General features: G+C 46.2%; 1 protein-coding gene across 9 annotated transcripts in view; it reads left to right on the forward strand.

Moving 5' to 3' along the window:
* Positions 1 to 27,555, forward strand: part of HIVEP1 (HIVEP zinc finger 1) — a 578,844-nt gene that overhangs the window by 463,330 nt on the left and 87,959 nt on the right. For all 9 annotated transcript variants that reach the window (XM_063923170.1, XM_063923175.1, XM_063923174.1 and 6 more), the window contains one exon: positions 18,323 to 24,000. In XM_063923170.1, coding sequence (XP_063779240.1) covers positions 18,323 to 24,000 — 5,678 coding nt within the window. The remainder of the gene's footprint in view (positions 1 to 18,322; positions 24,001 to 27,555) is intronic.

Below are 27,555 nucleotides of genomic sequence, written 5' to 3' on the forward strand. Positions count from 1 at the left end.
CGAGTTATACGGTGTGATTGGTGTGGCTGGTATGAGTCTTACCCGGGATTCAAAATGCTTCCTTATTGTGTATGCTCTTCCGGGCACAGTATCCTAACTGAGGTCTGGAGGAGGGTCATAGTGGGAGGAGCCAGTGCACACCAGGTAGTCCTAAAGCTTTCTTTAGTTGTGCCCAGTCTCCTGCGGAGCCGCTATTCCCCATGGTCCTTACGGAGTTCCCAGCATCCACTACGGACTACGAGAAATAGATTTACCGGTGAGTAAAATCTTATTTATACCCCTCCCAATCAAACTTTAAATCTATCCTATTTCCAGACATGGATCCACTACAGACTAATATTCCTATCCCATCCAATGACAGCATCCCTTCCCCAAGTCCACTCCATTAATTAATGATATTAAAAACTCCCGCTCCGGACTCGGCGTGCTGTGTCCGGAAGTGCGTCAACCGGAAGTCATCATCATGTGACGCCGTCATTACCGGAAGTTATTATCCCGGTAATCGGAAGTCGTCGTCCGTCCCCTGCACCCGGATATGTTGAGTGCACTGGCTTCATTTAACCTCCCGGAAGTATACTGTCCTTCTCATAAGGGCACGGTTAAATATGCTTCTTAACCCAGCATTGCGCTGATGATCGGAGTGGTTTTTTGTAGGATAGCCCAAACGGATCCACATATTCAGTGTAACCGGATCCTCAAAGATCAGGAGGATTTTTCCTTGGGGAGACATTTGGGACTTCACCTTTGGATTTGTACTGCGGGTTCCAGGGACGCCTGTGATTACCGTCTTTACCCTTGCTGTTTTGTCTGCTTTTCATAGTAGACCACTTCTGTTGGTGAGAGACCATCTATATCCCCTAAGTTTGTGTTTTTAATGTACTGGAATAAAATGGTGTTGCACTATTGGAGGTTTATTTCTCTTTTTCTGGTCACACCATGCTGATGAGGAGATCCTGTTAAGGAGGAATCCCAACTGGTCCTACTCCAGCTCTATGAAAAGCGTGATTGTCTACTTATACATGGTAGACATATCCTTTTGGTACGGGAGATTTGATAGACTTCAATCAGTTGCTGTTTTAATGTTAAAAATTAATTACACTATGTATGCTTTATCCTTCTTTTGCATGAGCGCCTGTGGACTTGAATGGTGATTTCTTTGACTGCCTCCATTTTTGAAGTGTTAGGTGACACTTCTTTTCCATTTTTGTGACCAAAGGGCAGCTCATTTGGCGCACGGTATTTTATTCAATTACTTTGGTTTCTAGGCACACCACCGCTGCTAATCTCCTGGATCGCGTGGCTGCAACGACAGGGAGGAGGTAAGAGGGTCCCCCAGGAGACGGGCCGCGATGCTGGCGTGGACACTGTACTGCTCAGGGACCCCACTATATCCACCAGTTGAGAGAGCATAGGTCGGATTTACTAAAATCCATTTGTTACAGGCTCCACAGTACCCGGTGGTGAAATCCAGCAGAGGGGTTAAGGCGCTGACCTGTAGCCCTACCCCCAGCTCTGGGCGCCATCTGCTGCTGGTGTTCCCACCCTGGAGCTGCATTTCTCTCTCTCCCTCACTCCCTGTCAGCGTTTGGGCACCATTTCACAGAGCTGCGCAGATCCTGGGACTGCTGGGCACTATCTCCTCTGTACAACTGCTTGCCTTGTCAGCGATGTGTATTTACAGACACTTAAGTATTCTACATGTCATTCTAGACAGTGTTAGTTAAGAACAAGTGTACTGCTATAGGAATATTTAGTACAAGTATTCTGTAATAGTGTTCATTCTAGTACCCTGCACCTTTTAAAATCTGTGCTGTTCCTCTTACTTGCCTGGGGTGTCGCTCTCTGCTGTGGTGCTTCTCAGCACACTCTGACCTGTTACTTAGTGCTGTGATACAGACCTGTGTGTGCTGAGAAGCACCAGAGCAGAGAGCGACACCCCATGCAGGAAAGAGGAACTGCACAGGATTTGAAAAGTGCAGGGTGCTAGAATGAACACTACTGTGATATACATCCAGTCTTTTCTGTGCATTGTTATATCTGTATACATACATATTCATATGTAGATTTACTAGTCCAGTGCAGTCTTATTGTTTATATGTAATAATTTCTGCATTATACCTGTGACTGTGTGTGCCTATAGCTGCTGTGTGGATTCTATTCTGTGTATCACACATATTGCTGTACCCTGGAGAACTAAGTGCATCAGGGTCTCATTTAAAATATAGTGTTCCACAGGATATACTGTTTTGTATTTTTCACTGTGTGTTTCAGTCACCTCACACCACTTAAATCCTCTGTCTGTGCTCTGCATTTACGGTCACATAACACAGGGGTTTTTTTTTTTGTTTTTTGTTTTTGCTGGTATTGTATTTGTCTGGCTATATTGTACTGTTACGCCCTAAGGCTACATTCCCAATAATGTCTGCTGCTCAGGGCGGGAAATCCGCTGATGCTCCTGCATCATGCAGTGCTGACTCCACGGATTTACCTGAGGGAAAGATTTCAGCTAAGGGTTCAGGTACTGGGTACCCTGCATCTCCCGGTCAGCCCACCTTGGGCTGCATTTTCAAATATGCTGACTACGCTTGTAACACGACTTACGCCCCCTGTGTGACCTCTTGTGCCATTACATTACATTACAGCCACATATTGTCCCTGTAGTTAATCCACCATGGGCGGATACTTTGTCAACCCAGTTACAGCAATTAAATCAGTCCTTGGTTAAACAAAAGCCTAACCCTCGCCCTGCTGGGACCAAAGGATCATCTAAGCGGGCCATTTCTTTCTCGCAGTCCACTAATATTTCAGATGATTCTTCCGATGAGGATGGGGATTACACTGATCCGTCAGACACTGATAGAGTTGTTTCGGATGAAGAATCTACAACTCAAGTTGATGTTCCTGAACTAGTGGAGGCTATCAAGCTTGTTCTTCAGATTGATGATGAGATTGAACCTTCTGCTACGTCTAAGAAACCTGATAAGTTTAATCGTCGGAAGGTTGCTAAAGTAGTTTTACCTCATTCTGAACTCTTAATTGACATACGTTAGGAATCCTGGTCATCTCCAGGAAAGAAATTTTCCCTGTCTAAAAGGATGTTGGCTCGTTATCCTATCCCTGCGGAGTTGAGTTACAAGTGGGAAATTCCACCGCCGGTGGACTCTCATGTCGCCTGTCTAGTGGTGTCTTCTACTCTGCCAGTCACCACTGTCACTTCACAGAAGGAGACGATGGATAAACGTGTGGAGAGATGCCTGAAGTCTATTTACACACTTACCGGTGCTGTGCATAGACCCACTATGGCAGCCTCTTGGGCTGCAAAAGCTATTGAAGCATAATTTCAGCCAATTGAGGATGAGCTACCTCTAAATTTTTCTGATACTGCCAGACAATATCTGTTGTATATTACCACAGCCTCTCACTATATTCAGGAGGCGAACTCTGATGCAGGGGTAATGGTGGCCAAGGCGTCTACTACGTCTATCCTGGCTCGCCGGATTTTGTGGTTATGGTCCTGGAAAGTGGACCTGGACTCCAAAAAGACCTTGGAGGTGCTCCCTTTTAAGGGAGACATACTATTTGGGGAGGATCTGAACAAGATTGTGACTGACTTGGCAACAGCCAAGACTGCATTTCTCCCAAGTACTAATCCTTCTGCTCCGAAGGCTAGGAGTACCACTTTTCGTTCCTCTTGACCTTCAGGTAAAGCAAAGGGTCAGGCGTACCCGGGACAGGCTCGTACTTCCAAAACCACCAAGCCCAAGTCTAAGCAATCTTGGGCCGCCCGTCAGCCTGCTTCCAAACAGGACAGGCCTGCGGCATGACGGGGCGGGCCTCACCTTGGGGGACCCCAGGGTGGGAGGCCGACTTCTGCAGTTCGCACAGGCCTGGTTAAAGACCACTTCAGACGTCTGGGTGCGGGAAGTTGTCTCTCACGGGTATGTGATCTCTTTCAAGATACGCCCCCCTCACCAGTTCTGCTCGACGGTTATCCCTTCAGATCCGCTGAATGCACAGACTTTACACTTGGTTGTACAATCTCTCCTAGATACTGGAGTGATTGTGATGGTACCTCTGTCTCAAAGAGGCAGGGGCTACTATTCGACCCTGTTTCTAGTCCCAAAACCAAATGGGCCCCCGGCCTATACTCAACCTCAAATCTTTGAACAAATTTGTGAGGGTATCCAAATTTCGTATGGAAACTCTACGCTCTATTGTACTGGCCATCGAACCCAAGGACTAAATGATATCCCTGGACATACAGGATGCTTACCTGCACATGCCTATTGCAATATCTGCGGTTTTCTGTCGGCAACCTACATTATCAATTCCAGGCCTTGGCTTTCGGACTGACAACGGCTCCTCGAATCTTCACCAAGGTCATGGCAGTCATGACAGCTCTTCTCCGCCGTCAGGGTGTCAGGCTCTTGCTGTAACTTGACGACTTGCTGATCCTGGCGAACTCCCCAGAGGTTCTCCTCAGTCATCTGGAACTGACGGGCCAATTCCTACAAGCCCACGGGTGGCTCATCAACTGGAAGAAGTCCTCGCTGATCCCTACTTGCCGGACACACAAAACCAACGATTGTTCTTGTCTCCAGAGAAAGTCCTGAAACTTCAGGACAGGATCAGGTACTTCCTCTCTCGCCAGAGAGTGTCATTACACTCGGCGATGCAAGTACTAGGCCTCATGGTGTCGGCATTCGACATGGTAGAGTATGCTCAATTTCATTCCTGTCCTCTGCAACGGTTAATCCTCTCCAAGTGGAACGGCCTGCCTCACCTGATCAGGTCTCAAATGATCTCCTTAACTCCGGAGGTTCGCCTGTCTCTGAGCTAGTGGCTACAGGACCAACAGTTGAGCAGGGGCCGTTCCTTCTGAATCTCCAGCTGTGTCCTTCTGACAACTGATGCCAGTCTGCGGGGTTGGGGCGCGGTGTTGGAGCAACACTCGTTCCAGGTTTGGTGGACTAGGGAGGAATCTCTCCTCCCGATAAACATTATGGAATTGCGGACAGAGTTCAATGCGTTGACACTGGCTCTGCCTCTAGTACAGAACAGGCCTGTTCAAGTACAATCAGACAACGCCACCACGGTGGCATACAAAAATCATCAAGGTGGCACTCGAAGCCGCATGGCAATGATGGAAGTGTCAAAAATACTTGGATGGAACGCCATCTGCCAGCAATATCGGCAGTGTTCATTCCGGGGCTACTCAACTGGGAAGCGGACTTCCTCAGTCATCAGGACGTGCATGCCGGGGAGTGGAGTCTTCATCTGGAAGTCTTTCAACTCCTAGTGGACAAGTGGGGCCTACCAAATATAGACCTGACGGCGTCTTGACACAATCACAAGGTTTCAGTCTTCGGATCAAGGACAAGGGATCCTCAAGCGGCATTCGTGGACGCACTGGCAGTTCCATGGAACTTTCACCTGCCATACGTGTTCCCTCCAATGTCACTCCTGCCATGGGTAATACGGAAATTCAAGCAAGAAGGAGTAATACTACTACTAGTCGCTCCAGCGTGGCCCAGACGGCATTGGTTCTCCTATCTGCAGGGTCTCGTGATAGAGCGTCCTCTTACTTCCTCAACGCCCAGACCTCCTCGTTCAGGGCCCTTGTGTCTACCCAGCCCTGGCCAGACTGGCTTTGACGGCGTGGCTCTTGAAGCATCACTCCTGAGAGCCAAAGGTTTCTCTGAGGCGGTCATTCAAACTATGTTGAAAGCCCCTAAACCGGCTTCGGTTCATATGTATTACAGGGTCTGGAATTCTTACTTCACTTGGTGTGCCAGTAAGAACTGTGATGCATATACTTTCAGACTTTTGGCTTTTCTACAACAAAGCCTGAACTTGGGCCTTCATTTAGCCGGTATGGTTTCAGAGGAAAACTACGTCTCTTCCCGACGTTCATACTTTCACTCAGGGTGTTTTACGGATTCAGCCTCCCTATGTTCCCCCTGTGGCTCCATGGGATCTGTCTGTTGTTCTGAATGCCCTTAAAGAGCCTCCGTTTGAACCTTTTGAGGACCTTAAATGCCTTACGCTTAAGGTCGCTTTTCTGTTGGCTATTGCCTCTGCTAGGAGGGTGTTGGACTTAGGCTCCTTGTCCTGTCGTCCACCCTTTCTGATTCTTCACCGTGACCGGGCAGTTCTTAGAACTCGCCGAGGTAATTTGCCTAAGGTGGTAAGGAGATTGTGGTTCTGGCTTTTGTCTCTTCTGGTTTGTCCCCCAAAGAGCGGTCTTTGGATGTGGTACGGGCTCTCCGTATATATGTGGAAAGGACTGCCTCTCTCGAGGTCAGATTCCCTTTTTGTACTTTTTGGTTTTCACTGGCTGGCCTGCGAATAAGCAAACCTTGGCCAGATGTATTAGAAGCTTATATGCAGGCTGGACTCCCAGCTCCTGCTGCTATCAAGGCACATTCTAATCGGTCTGTTGGACCTTCTTGTGCGGCCCGTCGTGGTGCGTCCGCTTAACAATTGTGCAAGGTGGCTACGTGGTCCTCAGTGAACACGTTCATCAGGTTCTGTGCCTTTGATACTTCTGCCTCCCACAATGCTTCTTTTGGACGCCGGGTTCTTGTGCCCGCTACAGTGCGTCCCCTCCCTTGAGGAGCTGATTTAGGACATCCCCGATGTTATTCCCTGTGGAATACCAGTGTACCCTGCTGCAGTAAAGGAGATTTATGGTAAGACTTACCATTGTTAAATTTCTTTTTGCGAGGTACACGGCCAGGGAACCTATTGCTGCTGCAGCCTGTAGACCAATCCGGCAGCAGCAATAGGTTCCCTGGCCGTGTAGTGACGTCAGGAGCGGCGGCCATTTTCTCCTGGTCTTAGCTCTGCCTTCCTTCTATCATTCCCACAAGACAGCAGGAGCAGAGAGCAGCCATTGCTGTGTCTGGCAGCAGTCTACATGAAAGGCTGGTCGTTAACATCTGAACTGATACATCTGGTATATGCTGTATTGCCATTGTGGGATTACCATCAAGCTGATATTAACCCTCTGTTTGCAAGTGGATCACATGAATAAAACCCTAATCTTGTTTTGACAGTCTGCACTATTATATATTTGTTGTTCTTTACATGTAACATTGTGGAATTCTACGGATTGAGAATAGCCTGCTGGCTCAAATTCCAACTTCTTGACTTTAAGTTTCACTATTTAATTGATTTTCTTGTTGGTGATAGGCGCTTGTGTGGAAATCTACATAGCACAGGGTTGAATGTGGTATTCCTTCTAGCGCTGGAGTGTATCTACCTTCTTTCTACCTGATTTTCCTATAATTTGTATTTAATCTTTTATTGCATTATTTTATACAGATTTTTGACATTATTTTGAAGAAAACTATAATTGGATATTGCAAGGTGCTTGATAACCATCCTAACGGAAGCTCCATAGCATTTATTTTCAAATTTTCTACACAGAAGAGAAACATTTGTCCTATTTTTCCTTTGAGATGCACATTTAGTTTAATACACCTGCAGCCTCATGCCTATTTGTTCTCTGTATGATTTAATACCATAAGGCACATATTCCATCTTCTATGCAGTATACAAAAATAAGGAAAAATAATAAGAAAAAAACATTGAAGCATAATACATTACCATGTTCTTCTACGTGATATTGTATTTTAGGAACATATTTGTTTTAAAGATACTTTTTTTTTTATTTGCATATTACTGTATACTACAAATATATAATTTTGAACAGCTTCTGTGCTTGTGGTTTAGTGCTGCTGTTTACGGCTCTGTATCATTGTACTTAGTGCTCAGATTAATTAAAAGAGTGAAGGAGGATAGCAAGAGATAGGAGTGTTCGAAAGGAAGCAGATAGCTGTTATAATAATGCGTGGGCTTGAGGAAGCTAGTACTGTCAGCACTGAGAATTAGCACTGGAATTTGTGAAGGAAGCTGAACCTGAGCAGAACAGGTACTTTTATTTATTTGTAAATATATAATAAGGCTTTGGAATGTTTTATGATGCACTGAAATTACAGAGCATGATTGCATTTTCATGTATGTATGCACATTGAATATTGCTTTGCATATAAATCTGCTTTTCTATTTCTGTTAAAGTAGGAAAAATCAATGTAAAGCTTCTTAATGAGGATACTGTGTTAGGAATTAAATTTACCTTACATGACAATTATTCTGAGTACTAGAAATATTGTACATACAGTACATGCAAGGAATGTTTTTGTTTTTTCAAAATAAACACTGCTGACAAATCAACTGCAGTGTACTGCCTCATAATTAAATATTTAATTTCAGTACAGAATACCGCTTTATAATAAAGAACCTTTTCTTTATTGTTCTATATAATTTATGCACATACTATAGCTTAATGCTAATATGTTACTGGTGGCATTTTTTTATGTACGTATGTATTTAGAACCACAAAGTATGCAGCGTTTACAGAATCATTGGAGCTTACAGCCTAAATTCCCAAACATAGGGGTCAATTTAATTTGCCTACAGTTGAATAGCATCGGGATGTATGGCTAGCATTAGCCACTGCTGTCAGGTGGGGGCGGGCGGGATGGGGGGGGGCGGCAGGGGACACAGTGCAAGCCACAGCCTGTTTATGCCGGGACGAAAGAAACATTGGGCTGCATGCTCAGTGTGGACCTACAGTATAGTGCAGCTACAGTAATACTTTGGAGGATGCTGGCCAGTACTAATAGCACTGTCCTGTCTCTGCGACATACTCTGTATTGACCTGTGGAGCATCTGAAGAGTACACTCTGTACTGATATACTATAAAGGGCACCCATTGCCTGTCATAGGGAGGCAGTCAATTTCCCGCCTGTCGGGATCCCGGCGGTCAGGATACCTACACCGGAATCCCGACACCAGCTGAAATACCGGCGGTCGGAGTCCTTACCGCTGGCTAGTTACCCCTCTGGGGTGGTGGTCCACGCCACCACCCAGAGGGGAATATAACCGTGGGGCGACATACACATGGCTGTGCTTGCCGCCGGGATCCCGGCTGTCGGGCTCTCAGTGTCTGTCTCCTGACCTGTGGGGCAGCTGATAAGTATAGTCAATACTAATACACTATATAGGGTACGCACTGTCCGGTCTCTGGGAGATACTCAGACTGACCTATAGTGCAGCTGGTGAGAATGGTCAGTAATAGTTAGCTCACAGATAGGACAGTCAGTGCCCTATATAGTGAATTAGTACTGACTATAGTCATCAGCTGCTCTAGAAGTCACTCACTGATGGGTATAGTCTGTATTAATATACTGTCCTGTCTCTGGGAGATACTCTGGACTGGCATATGCAGCAGCTGATGAGTTTAGTACTATAGTTAGTACTCGTACACTGTAGAGGGCAGCACCCGCTGACTCCCCTGCTCTGGGAGATACTCAGCCCTAATGTACGGTCACCGTGCAGCGGGTGAGCCTGTCAGAGCAGGGGTTACTGGCAGTGGAGTGTGCTGCTGCCGCTGTGTTGCCCGGTGGCCATGTGCGTTGCCAGCGGCCGGGTATTGGGGAGGGGGGGCTGATCCTAAGTCCTGTGCTCAGCCTCAGCCCGCAGCGGGCGAGTCTCTCACTACTCTCAGACCAGCAGCAACTGTCAGGACCCCAGGGGGTGCGGGTCAGCGCAGAGCCCTCTCCACCCGCACCGCCACACACGCGCACACACACACCGTCAGAAACTTTGCACCAACTCCGGGCTCGGGCTGAGATGCGCCCGGGGGGCTTGGCACAGTAAGAGGGGGGCATGAGTAAGCCCGAGGCCGCCCTATTTTCCCGCAAGCAGCGGCTGATGGCAGCTTCCTGGGGGTGTAGTGTGACTCCTTAGAGCGCAGCCTGACCCCGCTGGAGAAGTTCATGTACTGGCTGAAGAGACCCTATCAGTGCGGCAAGGGATCCCATGCTCACCCCCGGGACTGGAACCCCAACTGGTTCTGGAGGCTGCATCTTTCTCAGGTGTGCTGCTGCATGGAGGGGCACCACATAGAATTGCTGTAGGACAGGCACATTGGTGACAGAAGTAGGCAGAAGTGTCCGCCTACTAATCGTTCAGTTGGGGGAAACTTTCCCCCTACACAAGAACGATTAGTTGGGAAAATCAAACCGGTTTGATTTCCCCAACTAGTTGGACAGACCGTTTCTGGCTGTTTTTTAGAGTGTGGGAGTGAACGGCTGATTATCGTTTCCTCCCACACACTGCCAGATTATCTTTCCAACCAGCCAAAAAGTTGGCTGGTTGGAAAGAAATCGTTCTGATGCATGGCTTGCATAACAATAGAAGACAAAGTCTTATCATTACAAGGGTTCAGTTCTCCAATTCAGCCACCCCCCACCCCAACCCCCCACTCTCGTGACCTAGAATGCATATGTTTAAGGACATCATGAATGTGGTAGGCAGTGAGCGGATACAAGATAGGGTGAAAGAATATTTGTGTGTCTTGTAGGAGAAAGGGGTGATGATAAGGAGATCATTAGAGCATACACAGCAGGATCTTTTGCACAGTGGCAAATGTATATTTAACACATGCTGGAGTATCTTTTTCCATTACTTGGGTATTATTGTTTCTCTTACGTCCTAGAGGATGCTGGGGACTCCAAAAGGACCGTGGGGTATAGACGGGATCCGCAGGAGCTTGGGCACACTAAAAAGACTTAAGACTGGGTGTGAACTGGCTACTCCTCTATGCCCCTCCTCCAGACCTCAGTTAGACTTTGTGCCCAGGAGTGACTGGATGCACACTAGGGGAGCTCTCCTGAGTTTCTCTAGGAAAATACTTTTTGTTAGGTTTTTTATTTTCAGGGAGCCCTGCTGGCTACAGGCTCCCTGCAGCGTGGGAGTGAGGGGAGAGAAGCAGGCCTACTTCTGTGAGTTTCAAGGCTCTGCTTCTCGGCTACTGGACACCATTAGCTCCAGAGGGTTCGATCACTTGGTGCGCCTAGCTGCTTGTTCCCGGAGCCACGCCGTCACCCCCTCACAGAAGCCAGAAGTCAGAAGTTGGGTGAGTATGAGAAGAACAGAAGACTTCAGGACGGCAGAAGACTTTAGTGACGGAAGGTAAAGCACAGCGGTAACGCTGTGCTCCATGCTCCCACACACACATCACCAACGCTTGTCACTGGGTGCAGGGCGCTGGGGGGGGGGGGGCGCCCTGGGGGGCATGTTACTGAGGTTACTGAGCCGGCAAAAGATCGTAGGTGCCGAGGCACTTTATTACAGACCCCCGGCGGGCATTTTTTGTATGTTAAAATTTGGCGGGCCGAAGCCGCGGGGAAGGGGGCGGAGCTTCGGTCCGCGGCTCACTTGCGCGCCATTTTCTCCATACACAGCACCGAGGGAGAGACGCTGCCAGGACCTCCACGTTTTCTGCAAGTATAAGGGGCATCTCCAGTGGGGAGCCGCTGTGGGGTACCAGTTGTGAACTATAAGGCAGCGCTGGGTACACTTAATCTTCTGTGTCCCAATACAGGCGCTTGGGTGTGAGCTAGCATACTCCCTCTGTCTCCTCTTCTGGGCTGAATTGAGGGCCTGTCACCTTGCTGGGACGGTTCTGGGTGTTGTGGGTGTCGGTACTGCGTGTCGACATGTCGGAACCTGAATGTTATTCACCAGAGGAGGTTGTAGGAGGTGGGGATGCGGGGCTAGAGCTAGCACTGTCGACGCAGCCGACTCCTGATTTACTAGCACGCCTTACTACAATAAATTCCAATGTAGCTTCTTTATCTAAGAGGTTAGATAAGTCTGAGTCACAGACCCAGGTGTGGAAGAAATCTATGGAGGAGGCTTTATCTCAGGTACAGACCCCATCCGGGTCCCATAAGAGGCCTTTTACTCAGGTGGGGGATACGGATACCGACACGGACTCTGATTCCGAGGTCGATTTCACTGAGGCAGCGTTACTTCCACGTTTGGTTATGAGTGTTCAGTACATGATTGTGGCTATAAAGGATGTGTTGCAGATTTCTGATGAACCTGCGGTGCAGGAAACAAGGATTTGCTTATTCAAGGGGAAGAAACCTGAGGTAAAGTTTCCCCCCTCTCATGAATTGAATACTCTTTGTGAAGAGGCTTGGGAATTGCCGGATAAGAAATGGCAGATTCCCAAGAGGATTTTTATGGCGTATCCTTTTCCCTCTGATGACAGGGAAAAATGGGAGACATCTCCAACCGTTGATAAAGCTCTATACCGTTTGTCTAAGAAGGTGGCGCTTCCGTCTCCTGACACAGCAGCTCTCAAGGATCCGGCGGATCGGAAGTTGGAGACGTGTCTGAAGTCCATTTTCGCTAATACGGGTGCATTGCTCAGACCTGCTGTGGCGTCGTTATGGGTGAGTAGTGCTATTGCTAAATGGGCGGAGAATTAAGCTAGTGACATGGATACTCTTGATAAAGATAATGTCCTTCTAACTCTCGGTTATATTAAGTACGCTGCGGATTACCTAAAGGACGCTGCAAGGGACGTCTGTCTCTTGGGATCAAGGACCAATGCCATGTCGATATCTGCCAGGAGGGCCTTATGGATCCATCAATGGAATGCTGATGCCGACTCCGAGAGGTCTATGGAAGCTCTACCCTTTAAAGGTACGGTCTTGTTTGGGGACGGCCTTGCGGACCTAGTCTCGACCGCGACTGCGGGTAAGTCCTCTTTTCTTCCTTATGTTCCCACACAACAGAAGAAGGCACCACATCAGCAAATGCAGTCCTTTCATCACGATAAATACAGGCGTGGAAAGGGTTCATCTTTCCTCGCCTCAAAGGGTAGAGGACGGGGAAGAAAAATTCCTGCAACCTCAGGTGCATAGGACCAGAAGTCCTCCCCGGCTGCTACCAAGTCCACCGCATGACGCTGGGGCTTCCCTGGGGGAGTCCGGACCGGTGGGGGGCCGTCTTCAGGTATTCAGCCAGGTCTGGATTCACTCAGACCTGGATCCTTGGGTGTTAAAAATAGTGTCTCAAGGATACAAACTGGAGTTTCAGGAGATGCCCCCTCACCGGTTCTTCATTTCGGCATTACCAGTGGTTCTTCCGGACAGGGAGGTGGTCCGGGCGGCCATTCAAAAATTGCGTCTACAGAGGGTCATTGTTCCCGTCCCTCCGTCCCAGCGCGGGGGGGGGGGGGGGGGGGTTCTACTCGAGCCTCTTTGTGGTACCGAAACCGGACGGTTCGGTCAGACCAATTCTAAATCTAAAATCTCTCAGTCCATACTTGAAAGTCTTCAGGTTCAAGATGGAATCCCTTCGAGCGGTGATTGCGAGCCTGGAGGGGGTGGATTTTATGGCGTCAGTCGACATAAAGGATGCCTACTTACATGTGCCGATATATCCTCCGCATCAGGCTTTCCTCAGGTTTGTCAATATAGAAACAAAACAAAAAACTGCAAAACAAGCGCCTGAATATCAAGTTATATAAGATAAACTAATAATATAACACATCTGAAGATAACTATTCCTGAGATGCTGCGCTTGCCAGAATACTATGTGTAGTATTGAGATAGCAACAGAAGGAAAAAGGCAAACGGCTGCGCTGGATGTCAGGAATATAAATATACTGTACAGAGAGCCAACGTAAAAAGTAGCAATATTTATTATAAATGAAACATTATATACCGGTAAATGATTAAGAACAATCACTGATAGTGAACTATGGGTAACTTGTAGTAGCTCAGGATCAGTATAATAAACGTAACCTTGAAGGAAAAAGTTCCGTATTCCACTTGATAGGATAAGTAATTAATGGAGAACAGGGTGCACTGGTATTATCCCAATGGGATGTAAGTTCCTCAGTTAGAATGAATCTCAATACCTCTCCGGTGGGCTGGTCAAGGCCGAGCGTCCTCGGCGTGTGTGTCCTGCAGTGCCCACATACGCTGTGCAGCGGAGGGGAGAAGACCGTCTTTTTCACAACCTGGCTGTGGCGGCGTGTATGTTAAAGCCGCTGATGACGGAAGCTGTGAACGGAGGGTGCAGTAGGGATCGATGTGCACCTTGTAGTTACACCTGAGCTGGGTGTGAGTGGGGGCGGGTCCTGACGCGTTTCGTCACGCTCCACGTGACTTTTTCAAAGGTAGATACCTGCTTTCCAAACAGACAGCCAGTGGTACTCCAGTGTCCTTGCAAGGACACTGGAGTACCACTGGCTGTCTGTTTGGAAAGCAGGTATCTACCTTTGAAAAAGTCACGTGGAGCGTGACGAAACGCGTCAGGACCCGCCCCCACTCACACCCAGCTCAGGTGTAACTACAAGGTGCACATCGATCCCTACTGCACCCTCCGTTCACAGCTTCCGTCATCAGCGGCTTTAACATACACGCCGCCACAGCCAGGTTGTGAAAAAGACGGTCTTCTCCCCTCCGCTGCACAGCGTATGTGGGCACTGCAGGACACACACGCCGAGGACGCTCGGCCTTGACCAGCCCACCGGAGAGGTATTGAGATTCATTCTAACTGAGGAACTTACATCCCATTGGGATAATACCAGTGCACCCTGTTCTCCATTAATTACTTATCCTATCAAGTGGAATACGGAACTTTTTCCTTCAAGGTTACGTTTATTATACTGATCCTGAGCTACTACAAGTTACCCATAGTTCACTATCAGTGATTGTTCTTAATCATTTACCGGTATATAATGTTTCATTTATAATAAATATTGCTACTTTTTACGTTGGCTCTCTGTACAGTATATTTATATTCCTGACATCCAGCGCAGCCGTTTGCCTTTTTTTTTTCCTCAGGTTTGCGATACAGGATTCTCATTACCAATTTCAGACGTTGCCGTTTGGGCTTTCCACGGCTCCGAGGATTTTCACCAAGGTCATGGCGGAAATGATGGTTCTTCGCAAACAAGGGGTTTCAATTATCCCGTACTTGGACGATCTCCTGATAAAGGCGAGGTCCAAGGAATGATTGCTGACAAGTGTAGAGTTGTCTCTATCGATTCTGCGACAACACGGATGGGTCCTCAATTTGCCGAAATCCCAGTTGATTCCGACCACTCGGCTTCCTTTTCTGGGCATGATTCTGGACATGGAGTTACAGAAGATATTCCTTCCAGAAGAAAAGGCTCTGGAATTGCAGACGATGGTCAGAGAACTTCTGAAGCCGACGAGTGTGTCGATCAATCATTGTACTCGGGTTCTGGGGAAGATGGTTGCGGCGTACGAAGCCATTCCATACGGCAGATTTCACGCCCGCGTGTTTCAGTGGGACTTGCTGAGCAAATGGTCCGGGTCTCACCTACACATTCACCGGAAGATAAGTCTATCTCCCAGAGCCAGAATTTCTCTCCTGTGGTGGCTACAAGCTCATCACCTCCTGGGGGGACGCCGATTCGGTATCCAGGATTGGGTACTTCTGACAACAAATGCAAGTCTCTGGGGCTGGGGCGCAGTCGCCCAAGGAAGAAATTTCCAGGGAAAATGGTCGCTCCAGGAAGCCTGTCTCCACATAAATGTTCTAGAATTAAGAGCCATTTACAACGGCCTGCTCCAAGCAAGAAGTCTTCTTCAGGGTCGACCGGTCCTGGTACAGTCAGACAACATCACAGCGGTGGCCCATATAAACCGGCAAGGCGGAACGAGGAGCAGAGCAGCAATGGTGGAGGCCACAAAGATACTTCGCTGGGCGGAACAACACGTCAGCGCACTGTCAGCAGTTTTCCTACCGGGGGTGGACAACTGGGAAGCGGATTTCCTCAGCAGACACGACCTCCATCTGGGAGAGTGGGCTCTGCACCAAGAGGTATTTGCAGAAGTGACAAGACGCTGGGGAATTCCGTTGATAGACATGATGGCGTCTCGGCTCAACAAGAAGCTCCCGAGGTATTGTTCCAGGTCAAGGGACCCACAAGCCACGGCGGTGGACGCCCTGGTGTCTCCGTGGGTTTTCCAGTCAATGTATGTGTTCCCTCCTCTTCCTCTCATTCCAAAGGTGCTGGGGATCTTTCGTCGAGCAAGGGTTCAGGCGATTCTCGTCGTCCCAGACTGGCCAAGAAGGGCTTACTGGTGGAAGATCCTTGGCCGCTTCCTCTAAGAGAGGATCTGTTGTTACAGGGTCCATGCGTGTTTCCGGACTTACCGCGGCTGCGTTTGACGGCATGGAGGTTGAGCGTCAGATCTTAGCTCGTAAGGGTATTCCCAGGGAGGTCATTCCAACTCTCATTAAGGCTAGGAAAGAGGTTACGGCGAAACACTATCACCGTATCTGGAGGAAATATGTTTCCTGGTGTGAGGTTAAAAAGGCTCCTGCGGAGGATTTTCACTTGGGTCGTTTTCTCCACTTTTTACAGGCGGGTGTAGATGCAGGCCTGAAATTGGGTTCCATCAAAGTGCAAATTTCGGCTTTGTCTATTTTCTTTCAAAAAGAGTTAGCTGCCCTCCCAGAGGTTCAGACTTTTGTAAAGGGTGTAATGCATATCAATCCACCGTTTCTACCGCCTGTAGCGCCATGGAACCTTGATGTCGTCCTACGGTTCCTCATGTCTTCCTGGTTTGAACCTTTGCGGACGGTTGAATTAAAATTTCTCACTTGGAAGGTAGTTATGTTTTCGGCGCTGGCATCTGCCAGGCGAGTATCGGAATTGGCAGCTTTATCTCATAAGAGTCCGTACTTGATTTTTCCTGCGGATAGGGCGGAATTGAGGACTCGTCAACAATTTCTACCGAAGGTGGTTTCGTCATTTCACATTAACCAACCTATTGTGGTTCCGGTAGCTACGGAAGAAGTGGCGATTCCAAAATCTCTGGATGTTGTAAGAGCGTTAAAAGTTTACGTTTCTAGGACAGCTGTTACTAGGAAAACTGAAGCGTTGTTTGTTTTGTATGCGGCCAACAAGGTTGGTCATCCCACGTCAAAACAGACTATTGCACGCTGGATTTGTAGTACGATCCAGCAAGCTCATTCTTCGGTGGGGTTGCCGGTGCCGAAGTCGGTTAAAGCCCATTCTACCAGGAAGGTGGGCTCATCTTGGGCGGCTGCCCGAGGTGTTTCGGCACTACAGCTTTGCCGAGCGGCTACTTGGTCGGGTTCGAACACTTTTGCTAAATTCTATAAGTTCGATACCCTGGCCGATGAGGACCTGGCGTTTGCTCAGTCGGTGCTGCAGAGTCGTCCGCACTCTCCCGCCCGTTCTGGAGCTTTGGTATAATCCCCATGGTCCTTTTGGAGTCCCCAGCATACTCTAGGACGTAAGAGAAAATAGGATTTTGGTACTCACCGTTAAATCCTTTTCTCCTAGTCCGTAGAGGATGCTGGGCGCCCGTCCCAGTGCTGACTATTACTTGCATTATATATTTTCTTACTGGTTAAGTTAGTTTATACATGACTTGTGTATTGGTTTGTTGCAGCTGGTTGCTGGAGTTTTATGCATACTGTTATCTGGTTTGGCGTTATTCCGGTTGTACGGTATGTTTATGGTGTGGGCTGGTAATTTGGTAGCCCTTAGTTAAGACAAAAATCTTTCCTTGTAATGTCCGTCTCTCCTGGGCACAGTTCCTATAACTGAGGTCTGGAGGAGGGGCATAGAGGGAGGAGCCAGTTCACACCCAGTCTTAAGTCTTTTTAGTGTGCCCAAGCTCCTGCGGATCCCGTCTATACCCCATGGTCCTTTTGGAGTCCCCAGCATCCTCTACGGACTAGGAGAAAAGGATTTAACGGTGAGTACCAAAATCCTATTTTTCATCTGTTCCTTTTTTGCAGATTATTGGTTCTTATACCTCTGTAAATGCAACCAACCATGTTCTTGGATTCCTAACGGTTGCAGATGCAGGGGCTACCCTAAACATGCAAGCACTTCACTGTTTAGTGAAGCGCTCACATTTTAGCGGGGGGAGGCAACAACCGGCATGCGGTGCAGCCTTTCCCTGTGTTGGGCGTCCCCCCGCATGTTAGTGGAATAAGTCAACACATGATGAATTAGGCCCTTAGCTAGAACAGACTCTGCTTTTGCATACACTGCTAGTGTTGACCTTGCATGGGTACAAACAACTATGTAACAGTTTTGCACACTTGCCAGATTTATCAGAATGCCCAATCTAACAGACATTAACTGCATACCGTTTTGTTTTACATTAAAGTTATATTATTTGTGATGTAGTGGTAATATACATAGCCGCAATATTTGATAAACCCAAAAATACTTGATGTCAAATTTTGTGCTTTCTGTTTTATGAGGATGCTGTAATAGAGCATTGTGTCATGGATTTAATTTGTTTGTTACAAACTTCATAAAACCGAGTTGAAAAAACACAACCTGTATCTATTTTCTTGCTACAAACTTTCAACCGTTATTTGCTGCCATCCTCTTTTATTTATTAATAACTTTTTTCTCATCTTGCAGAAACTGTTGCTGCTGCTTCCCGAGGTTGCTCTAATACTGTTAAAGGTGTCAAGAGGAAAAAAATTGTAATAGAAAATCACTTGAAGAAAATACCGAAATCACCACTAAAGAATGTTTCTAAGGAGAAACAAAGGCATGATATAGAGGTGTACACATCTCAGAGCACTACTCTTTCAGGACCTGTTCACACAAAAGATAAGGAACTTTTGCCATCTCAAATCCGAAAACAAAACAAGCAAAGCAAAGGGACAAGTTCTGAGCTCATTGGTCAGTCTGTGAAGTCTGGCATTTCAATGCAGGCTAAAAAACTTTCTGTTCCATCAGACTTAAGCAACGGGAGAAACGAAGGGTATGATTTTGGAGGCAAAATGACTTTACTTAAGGAAAGTCCTACTACTAGTTCAATACCAGTCAATCAGAAAAATTTAAATATTAAGTCTGAAAATACCAGTAAGCAGTATTTATGTGCAAATTCAGCATTTGATGTTTTATTAAAAGCTATGGAGCCTGAACTCAACACTTTGAACCAGTCCCGGCCTCCTTGTGGTACCCAAACTGAAAAACAAGGGCATAATATAGCTGCACCTTCAGTAACGTATACAGAAGCTTTGTGTCAATCATCGTCTTCTCAAGGAGATTCAGGTGCTAGATATTCCCATTTTCATCGTAATGGTCAAAGTGGTCAGCCTTGCACATCATCAAAAGGGTCCATACATACCCAGGTCCATTCAGGTAGTGAGGAAGAACAGTGTCAAAAGCAGCAGCAGCCTCCTGTCTGTCCCAGTTACTCTAACTCTATAGATGTTGTAAAACACCAACAAGTTTACCATGTAGCTGTAACATCTTCAATAGTAAATTCTCCATCGTCCTCTGTAACTCAGGTTCTTTCATTGCAAGGAAATCCTCCTTTATGTAATCCTTCAAATCTGTCTTTAAACTCCACATATAATGTAACCCAAGTGGCCTCACTTTTCACTGGGGAGCAAATGTGCAATATTGTTCTAAAGGATCAAAAACCTAAAAAGCAAGGTAAATATATATGTGAATATTGTTACAGGGCTTGTGCAAAACCCAGCGTTCTCCTAAAGCACATTCGCTCACATACTGGGGAGCGTCCATACCCTTGTGTGACATGTGGATTCTCATTTAAAACAAAAAGTAATCTTTACAAGCACAAAAAGTCTCACGCACATGCCATCAAGCTAGGACTAGGCTTGCGGCCAGATTCTGGAGGTATGCTCCTTTCACAGGATTCAGAGAAAGCTCTTTTTATTAGTTCAGATGTAGATGAAAGTGGAGATAGTGATGAAGAGTATACATCAGAAGAAAGGCAAGAAGATCAAAATGTTCCTGGTCTGGAATTCCCAGAAAGTGTAAAAATGCCACCTGAGACTGACACCTTAACGCAAGAAGACAGAAGGTCTTCCTCCAATAGCCCTGTTGCTATGTTGCAGGACAATTATGTGCAAGAGAAACCTACAGAAGGAAAACCCGCAGAATTGCCAAAAGTTGTTGTATATCCAGTTAGTGTTTCTCCTTTAAGAGCTGATAGCCCAAAAGTTTTAGAGTCTAATTCTGAACATTTTATAGCACAAATGACTGAATTAAAAATTAAAAATAAGACTTCAAATGTCCTACGAATGTGTTCATTAAGTGAAGTAGAGCAATCGTCTCACAAAATGTGTGAACTAAATCATGTAGAGAGTAAAATTCCAATGAATATAACTACTCATGCACAATTACAGAGACAGCAAGCTACAGACTGTGCTCAAGAGCAGCAAGGCAAATGTCTTTTGAGCCCTAGAAGCTTAGGAAGCACTGACTCTGGTTATTTCTCCCGGTCAGAGAGTGCAGATCAAGCAATGACCTCACCAGCCCCATTCTTAAAACTTTTGCCCTCTTCTGAAAAAGACTTTCTTAAAAATGTAAGCTCTTTAGCACACATAGGTGTAACAGGGGCAATTATGGCACATCCATGTGTTGAGAAGCAAACTATTGCCACAGGAATAATGCGCCCGCCATTAGGAACAAAAACTCTTGAAGAGCGCATTTCAAAATTAATATCAGACAATGAAGCTGTAGTTGATGACAAGCAGCTAGACAGTGTAAAGCCAAGGCGAACTTCATTGTCTCGAAGAGGCAGCATAGATTCACCAAAGTCTTACATATTTAAGGATTCCTTCCAGTTTGATCTGAAACCTGTTGGAAGGCGCACTAGCTCTAGTTCTGACATACCAAAGTCCCCATTCACACCAACTGAAAAATCCAAGCAAGTTTTTTTTCTGTCTGTTCCATCACAATATCCTTCTATTGACTGTTTGCCAATTACAAGAAGCAATTCTATGCCCACAACAGGCTATTCAGCTATTCCCCCAGTAATTCCAGCCTCTCATCCTCTTAGAGGCAGTCAGTCATTTGATGACAAAATAGGTTCTCTTTATGATGATGTGTTTGTTTCAGGACCACCTACACCTAATCAGACGGCCCATCCTCGCACACTTGTCAGACAAGCAGCTGTAGAAGACTCCTCTGCCACTGAGCAGTGTGGCCTGGGACCTGCACGATCAGTTGATGAAAGCTACCCTACAAGCAAATCTTTACAGGATGTTTTGTTGCCTAGAAGCAAATCATTTGTGCAAGGGTCTAGTTTAGACAAGATTAAAAAAACACATCAAGGCCGGGGCACTATGTTTGAATGTGAAACATGTAGAAACCGATATAGGAAATTAGAAAACTTTGAAAATCATAAGAAGTTTTATTGTTCTGAACTACATGGACCAAAAAGTAAAACAGTGACTCGTGAGACAGAACATAGCACGCCTTTAAACAGCTCTCAGCCCCAAATTCTTCATTACAGAGTTGCTAGTTCGACTGGGGTTTTGGAACAGCCTCTTTTAATTAGGAAACGGAGAAAGATGAAAAGTGTTGGTGATGACGATGAACCTCAACAAAGTGAATTCACTCCTGCTTCAGAAAATAAGGAACCTCTTAGTTTGGCTAGTGCTAAAACCTCGTCCACTATTACAATATTAGGTTCACAGTCGTGCACCATTTCATCACTGAGCCAGCAAATACAGCTAGTATCAAGGAGTACTGAGACTAGTTCTGACATCAAGGTACCTGCAATGGAAAAAAAAACAAATTTGGTTTTAAAGGAAAAAGTTGAGCTGAAATGTCAGGGAACTGGGATATCTGTAATTCAGCACACAAATTCACTGAGCAGGCCCAATTCATTTGAGAAAGCAGACTCTATTGAAAAAGTTTTACATGCACCATTGTATGAACTTCAGAAATGTAATGTAAACAGCCCTTTGAATGCAGTAGGTATCATTCATGAAGAAAGATCTCCTTTTGCTACTCAGCTGTCACCAAGTGGATCAGTTGAAGTCTCTAAAACAGAGGTCCAGGAATGCCAGCATGGCATGCATACAGAAAGAACTGCAAACTCTCAATCCCGACTTATACGTCAAAATAACATTCAGGTTCCAGAGATCTTAGTTACAGAAGAACCAGATAAAGATCAAGAGATTCAAACAAATGACCAAGAACAGCAAGAAAAGTTTGCTTGGCCACAGCGCAGCGGAAGCCTTTCCAGTCTACCAACAGAAAAACTTCCTCCAAAAAAGAAAAGAATACGACTGGCTGATCTTGACAACTCATCTGCTGAATCTAGTTTTGAGTCAACCCTTTCAAGAAGCTTGAGTCGTGAGAGCAGTCTGTCCCGTGCTTCAAGTTTTTCAGCTTCATTTGAAAAGGAAGAATCTTTAAAAACTGATAGTTTCTCAAAATTAAATAGCTTAAACAAATCTGAGTTTCTTACAATACCAACTGGACTAAATACATTTGGTGTTCCAAGGGAAATGAGAAGAGCTGCCTCCGAGCAAATAAATTGTACTCAACCTTCTATGGATGTCATAGACTATAGAAGTAAATCTTTTGACTGTGGAAGTATGTCTCGATCAAGATCTATGTCACCAACTAGTACATTGTCTTCTAGATCATCGCTTATGTGTAGCACAAATAGTGGACATGTTCCATTGTTAGAAAGGAGGAGAGGGCCCCTTGTAAAACAAATATCTTTAAATATTTCTGAAACAAGTGTCTGTACAGTGAGATCCCAAACTCTTCAATCTGAAAGTTCTGTGTTGTCACAGCAAAGTTTGCATGCTATAAGCCAATCCTTAACAGAAGTTAATGTGTGTCCTACAATGATCACAAGACAAATGACTGCAACTGACCAACCTTTTTCAGTTGAAACTTCAACGCCTGCAAATGTTCAGATTACGGACAGTACTGTTCCGCTACAAATAACTAATACTATCTTATTTAAAAATGATTTTCCTAGTAGTATGCAAAGTACAACAAAGGGAGATGATAAAGAGAAGAATACTGTGCCCCAGAATAAAAATGAAAATAAATCTGTGTTTGCTCCAAAATATCAACTAGAATGTCAAAAGGTTCAAGAAAACCAGTTTAGTTCTACTAAACCTATTAATATAATTTTTCCAAGTAGTTGTGCTGTTGACAATCTCATTAACAACACATCTAGAAATGTTAAGGGTTGTAATTATCAAACTACTCATTCAATAGTTGTGCCAGTTCACAACTATAGCAATTCTTTATATTACGGGTTTTCTACAACTGCATCTCTCCCTGAGATATTAGTGACACAAGATCAAGGGAATCAAGTTGTTTGCAAAGCAAATTCAATCCCTGCCACAGCAGCTAGAAACCCATTACCTATGCCAAAGTCTCAAGAGGAGCCCAGCAGACCTCTGCCAAGCTCTGTCAAAAAATATGAAAATAGTCTTCCACGCTCTATACCGGTGTCCATACCTGGTCTTGTTCCTCAGCAAGAGACCTCTGCCTCAAGTAAGCGAATGCTTTCGCCAGCAAACAGCCTTGATATTGCAATGGAAAAACAACAAAAACGTGTCAAAGATGAAAGTGGGGCTGCATGCAATACCAATAGTCAACAAGTGCATTTGTTGGGTTTGAAGACTGTAGAACCTGGGAAACAAAGAAAGCCAATGCTAGTAAGACAGTTCTGCACTACAGATCCAGGTGAAAGCTTAGATTACAGTGTTTCCCCAGGAAATTATAAACCAGAAAATTGTTCTTATAGAACACAGCTTGGCAACCAATCTTCGACAAAACCTGTTTCTGATGAAAATGACATAGTAGAATATGAAAAAAATAAATCTCCAGAACCATTGTGTCCCACTGTAAGAATGTCACCAGAGCCTTCTGTAAACACTCATACATGTTCTTTGAAGTCTACATACAGTAATCAAGAGAGATGGTCCCCTCTCACTACTAAAACTTTTCATATTCAAGGCCAAGTGAAACTTGGTGCAGCAATTTCTGTGGTTAACGCAGGCGACATGCATCGATTGTCCTTTCCTAGCCTCAAGACTTCAACAAGTTTTACATGGTGTTACCTTTTGAAGCGAAAGCCTACAGCCCTTCCTCAGAATGACCAAAAGACTTCTGCCTATGCTTCCTGGAGTATTAGTTCCAATAATCCAAATCCACTTTGTCTACCAACCAAAGTGGCACTTTCGCTGCTAAATTCTAAACAGAAGTGTGAGAAGTTCATCTTTACGTTGGTGAAAACTTCACATCAAAAGCGTGACATTGTGGTGTATTCAAGCAAATGGAAAAACAATTCAAAAAAGGTAATAATAATCTTTTGGTATGCATGATGAGATTTCTGATGTGAGCAAACCTCTTTCTAGACACTAGAAAACATTCTAAATATTAATAGTTGATAAGTCTATTTTATTATTATAAACCACACTTGGAGAAAATGGGCATAGTAGTAGCATAGGCCAAAGTATTCCAAACTCCGCCATTACAGTCTACGTTTTAACCACTTGTCTGACGTTTTCACATAGTTTACGACCACAATGCGCCCAGTCAGAAACACAGAGTGGGTGGCTTCCAGACAATAATCTTCTAGCAGCCACCAATCAGAGGAACCTCCCGGCCCCTCTGCATCCCTGCACTCTCCCCCAGTGTGTGAGGTGCTGCTGATCAGTCAGCACAGCTTGACCACCCACCTAGCGGCTGCACAGAGGAACAACCGCTGGGAAATGTAAATTAATCCTCCCTTGGTCCCCCAGTGTGTACTTTGTGGCTGCTCAGATGAGGAAGTTAAATTTGCAATGTTCCGATGTTTTCATTTTGGATAAGTTTTAACTATATGTTCTTGACCTAATTCAACCATAAAAAAACCTGAGCATTTTTTTGGATAACAAATTCGCCAGTTTAGTGGTTAAGGATATCCTTGCTTGAGTACAGGTAACTTAATTAATACCTCAGTCAATTTCATTTAACCTTTTGGACTCAAGCATGGATATCCTTATAATCGGGACTGTAATGGCGGAGTTGAGAAACTTTGCATAGGCCTTTCAATCAATGTATTACCAAACACCATTATTTCTGTTAGTAAACATGTATTGGTAAGATTAATATGCCATTTGGTTTGCAAGTGCTTTTGTTTGTTTTGTTTTTTTCTCTGACGTCCTAGTGGATGCTGGGAACTCCGTAAGGACCATGGGGAATAGACGGCTCCGCAGGAGACTGGGCACATCTAAAGAAAGATTTAGGACTATCTGGTGTGCACTGGCTCCTCCCCCTATGACCCTCCTCCAAGCCTCAGTTAGATTTCTGTGCCCGGCTGAGCTGGATGCACACTAGGGGCTCTCCTGAACTCCTAGAAAGAAAGTATAATTTAGGTTTTTTATTTTACAGTGAGACCTGCTGGCAACAGGCTCACTGCACCGAGGGACTAAGGGGAGAAGAAGCGAACCTACCTAAGTGGTGGTAGCTTGGGCTTCTTAGGCTACTGGACACCATTAGCTCCAGAGGGATCGCACACAGGACCCGACCTCGTCGTCCGCTCCCGGAGCCGCGCCGCCGTCCCCCTTACAGAGCCAGAAGCAAGAAGGTCCGGAAAATCGGCGGCTGAAGACTTCTGTCTTCTCCAAGGTAGCGCACAGCACTGCAGCTGTGCGCCATTGCTCCTCATGCACACCACACACTTCGGTCACTGATGGGTGCAGGGCGCTGGGGGGGGGGGGGGGGCGGCGCCCTGAGCAGCAATAAATAACACCTTGGCTGGCAAACTGACACCATATATAGCCCCAGAGGCTATATAGGTGTATATTAACCCCTGCCAGAAATATTAAAATAGCGGGAGAAAGCCAGCCGAAAAAGGGGCGGAGCCATCTCCCTCAGCACACTGGCGCCATTTTCCCTCACAGCTTCGCTGGAAGGATCGCTCCCTGGCTCTCCCCTGCAGTCCTGCACTACAGAAAGGGTAAAAAAGAGAGGGGGGGGGCACAAATTTAGGCGCAGTATAATATATATATGCAGCTATATGGGGAAAACACTCTTTATAGGTGATATCCCTGTGGTATATAGCGCTCTGGTGTGTGCTGGCATACTCTTCCTCTATCTCCCCAAAGGGCTTTGTGGGGTCCTGTCCTCTGTCAGAGCATTCCCTGTGTGTGTGCTGTGTGTCGGTACCGCTGTGTCGACATGTATGATGAGGAAAATGATGTGGAGGCAGAGCAAATGCCTGTAAATGTGTTGTCACCCCCTGAGGGGTCGACACCTGTGTGGATGGACTTATGGAAGGAATTACGTGACAGTGTCAGCTCCTTACATAAAAGGTTTGACGACATAGGACAGCCGGCTACTCAGCTTGTGACTGTTCCAGCGTCTCAAATGTCATCAGGGGCTTTAAAACGCCCGCTACCTCAGATGACAGACACAGATGTCGACACTGATACCGACTCCAGTGTCGTCGACGATGAGACTAGTGTACCCTCCAATAGGTCCACCCGTTACATGATTGAGGCAATGAAAAATGTATTACACATTTCTGATAGTACCCCAGGTACCACAAAAAAGGGTATTATGTTCGGTGAGAAAAAACTACCAGTAGTTTTTCCTGCATCTGAGGAATTAAATGAGGTGTGTGAGGATGCCTGGACTTCCCCCGATAAGAAATTGATAATTTCTAAAGGTTATTGGCAGCGTACCCTTTCCCGCCAGAGGATAGGTCACGTTGGGAAACATCCCCTAGGGTAGATAAAGCGCTTACACGTTTATCAAAACAGGTGGCACTACCGTCTCCGGATACGGCCGCCCTAAAGGATCCTGCTGATAGAAGGCAGGAAGCTACCCTAAAAGCTATATATACACACACGGGCATTATATTGCGACCAGCGATTGCATCAGCATGGATGTGCAGTGCTGCTGCTGCGTGGTCAGATTCCCTGTCGGATAATATTGATACCCTGGATAGGGACAATATTTTGCTGAGGGGTGGAACTGTTGGGGATGGTCTTTCAGACCTCGTTTCCACAGCTACGGCTGGGAAATCGACATTTTGCCACAGGCTACCCCACAGCAAAAGAAAGCACCGTATTATCAAGTACAGTCCTTTTGGCCCCATAAACACAAGAGGGCTCGAGGCGCATCCTTTCTGCCGAGAGGCAAAGGTAGAGGGAAAAAGCTGCAGCATACAGCCAGTTCCCAAGAGCAAAAGTCCTCCCCCGCGTCCGGTAAGTCCACAGCATGACGCTGGGGCTTCACAGGCGGACCCGGGTACGGTGGGGGCCCGTCTCAGAAATTTCTGCACACAGTGGGCTCTCTCACAGGTGGATCCCTGGATCCTTCAAGTAGTATCTCAGGGGTACAGGCAGGAATTCGAGACTCACCCCCCACCCCCCGCCGTTTTCTAAAATCTGCCTTACCAGCAACTCCCTCTGTCAGGGAGGCAGTGTTGGTGGCTATACAGAAACTGTATTCACAGCAAGTGATTGTCTAGGTACCCCTCCTTCAGCAAGGAAAGGGTTACTATTCCACAATGTTTGTGGTACCGAAACCGGACGGTTTGGTGAGGCCCATCTTAAATTTAAAATCCTTGAACACTTATATCAAAAGGTTCAAGTTCAAGATGGAATCGCTCAGGGCGGTTATTGCGAGCCTGGACGAGGGGGATTACATGGTCTCCCTGGACATCAAGGATGCGTACCTACATGTCCCCATTTACCCCCCTCACCAGGAGTACCTCAGATTTGTGGTACAGGACTGTCACTATCAGTCCAGACGCTGCCGTTTGGGTTATCCACGGCACCGAGGGTCTTTACCAGGGTAATGGCCGAAATGATGATACTCCTTCGCAAGAAGGGAGTTTTAATTATCCCGTACTTGGACGA

Source organism: Pseudophryne corroboree, chromosome 5 (assembly GCF_028390025.1).
Source record: "Pseudophryne corroboree isolate aPseCor3 chromosome 5, aPseCor3.hap2, whole genome shotgun sequence".
NCBI classification, from domain to species: Eukaryota; Metazoa; Chordata; class Amphibia; order Anura; family Myobatrachidae; genus Pseudophryne; species Pseudophryne corroboree.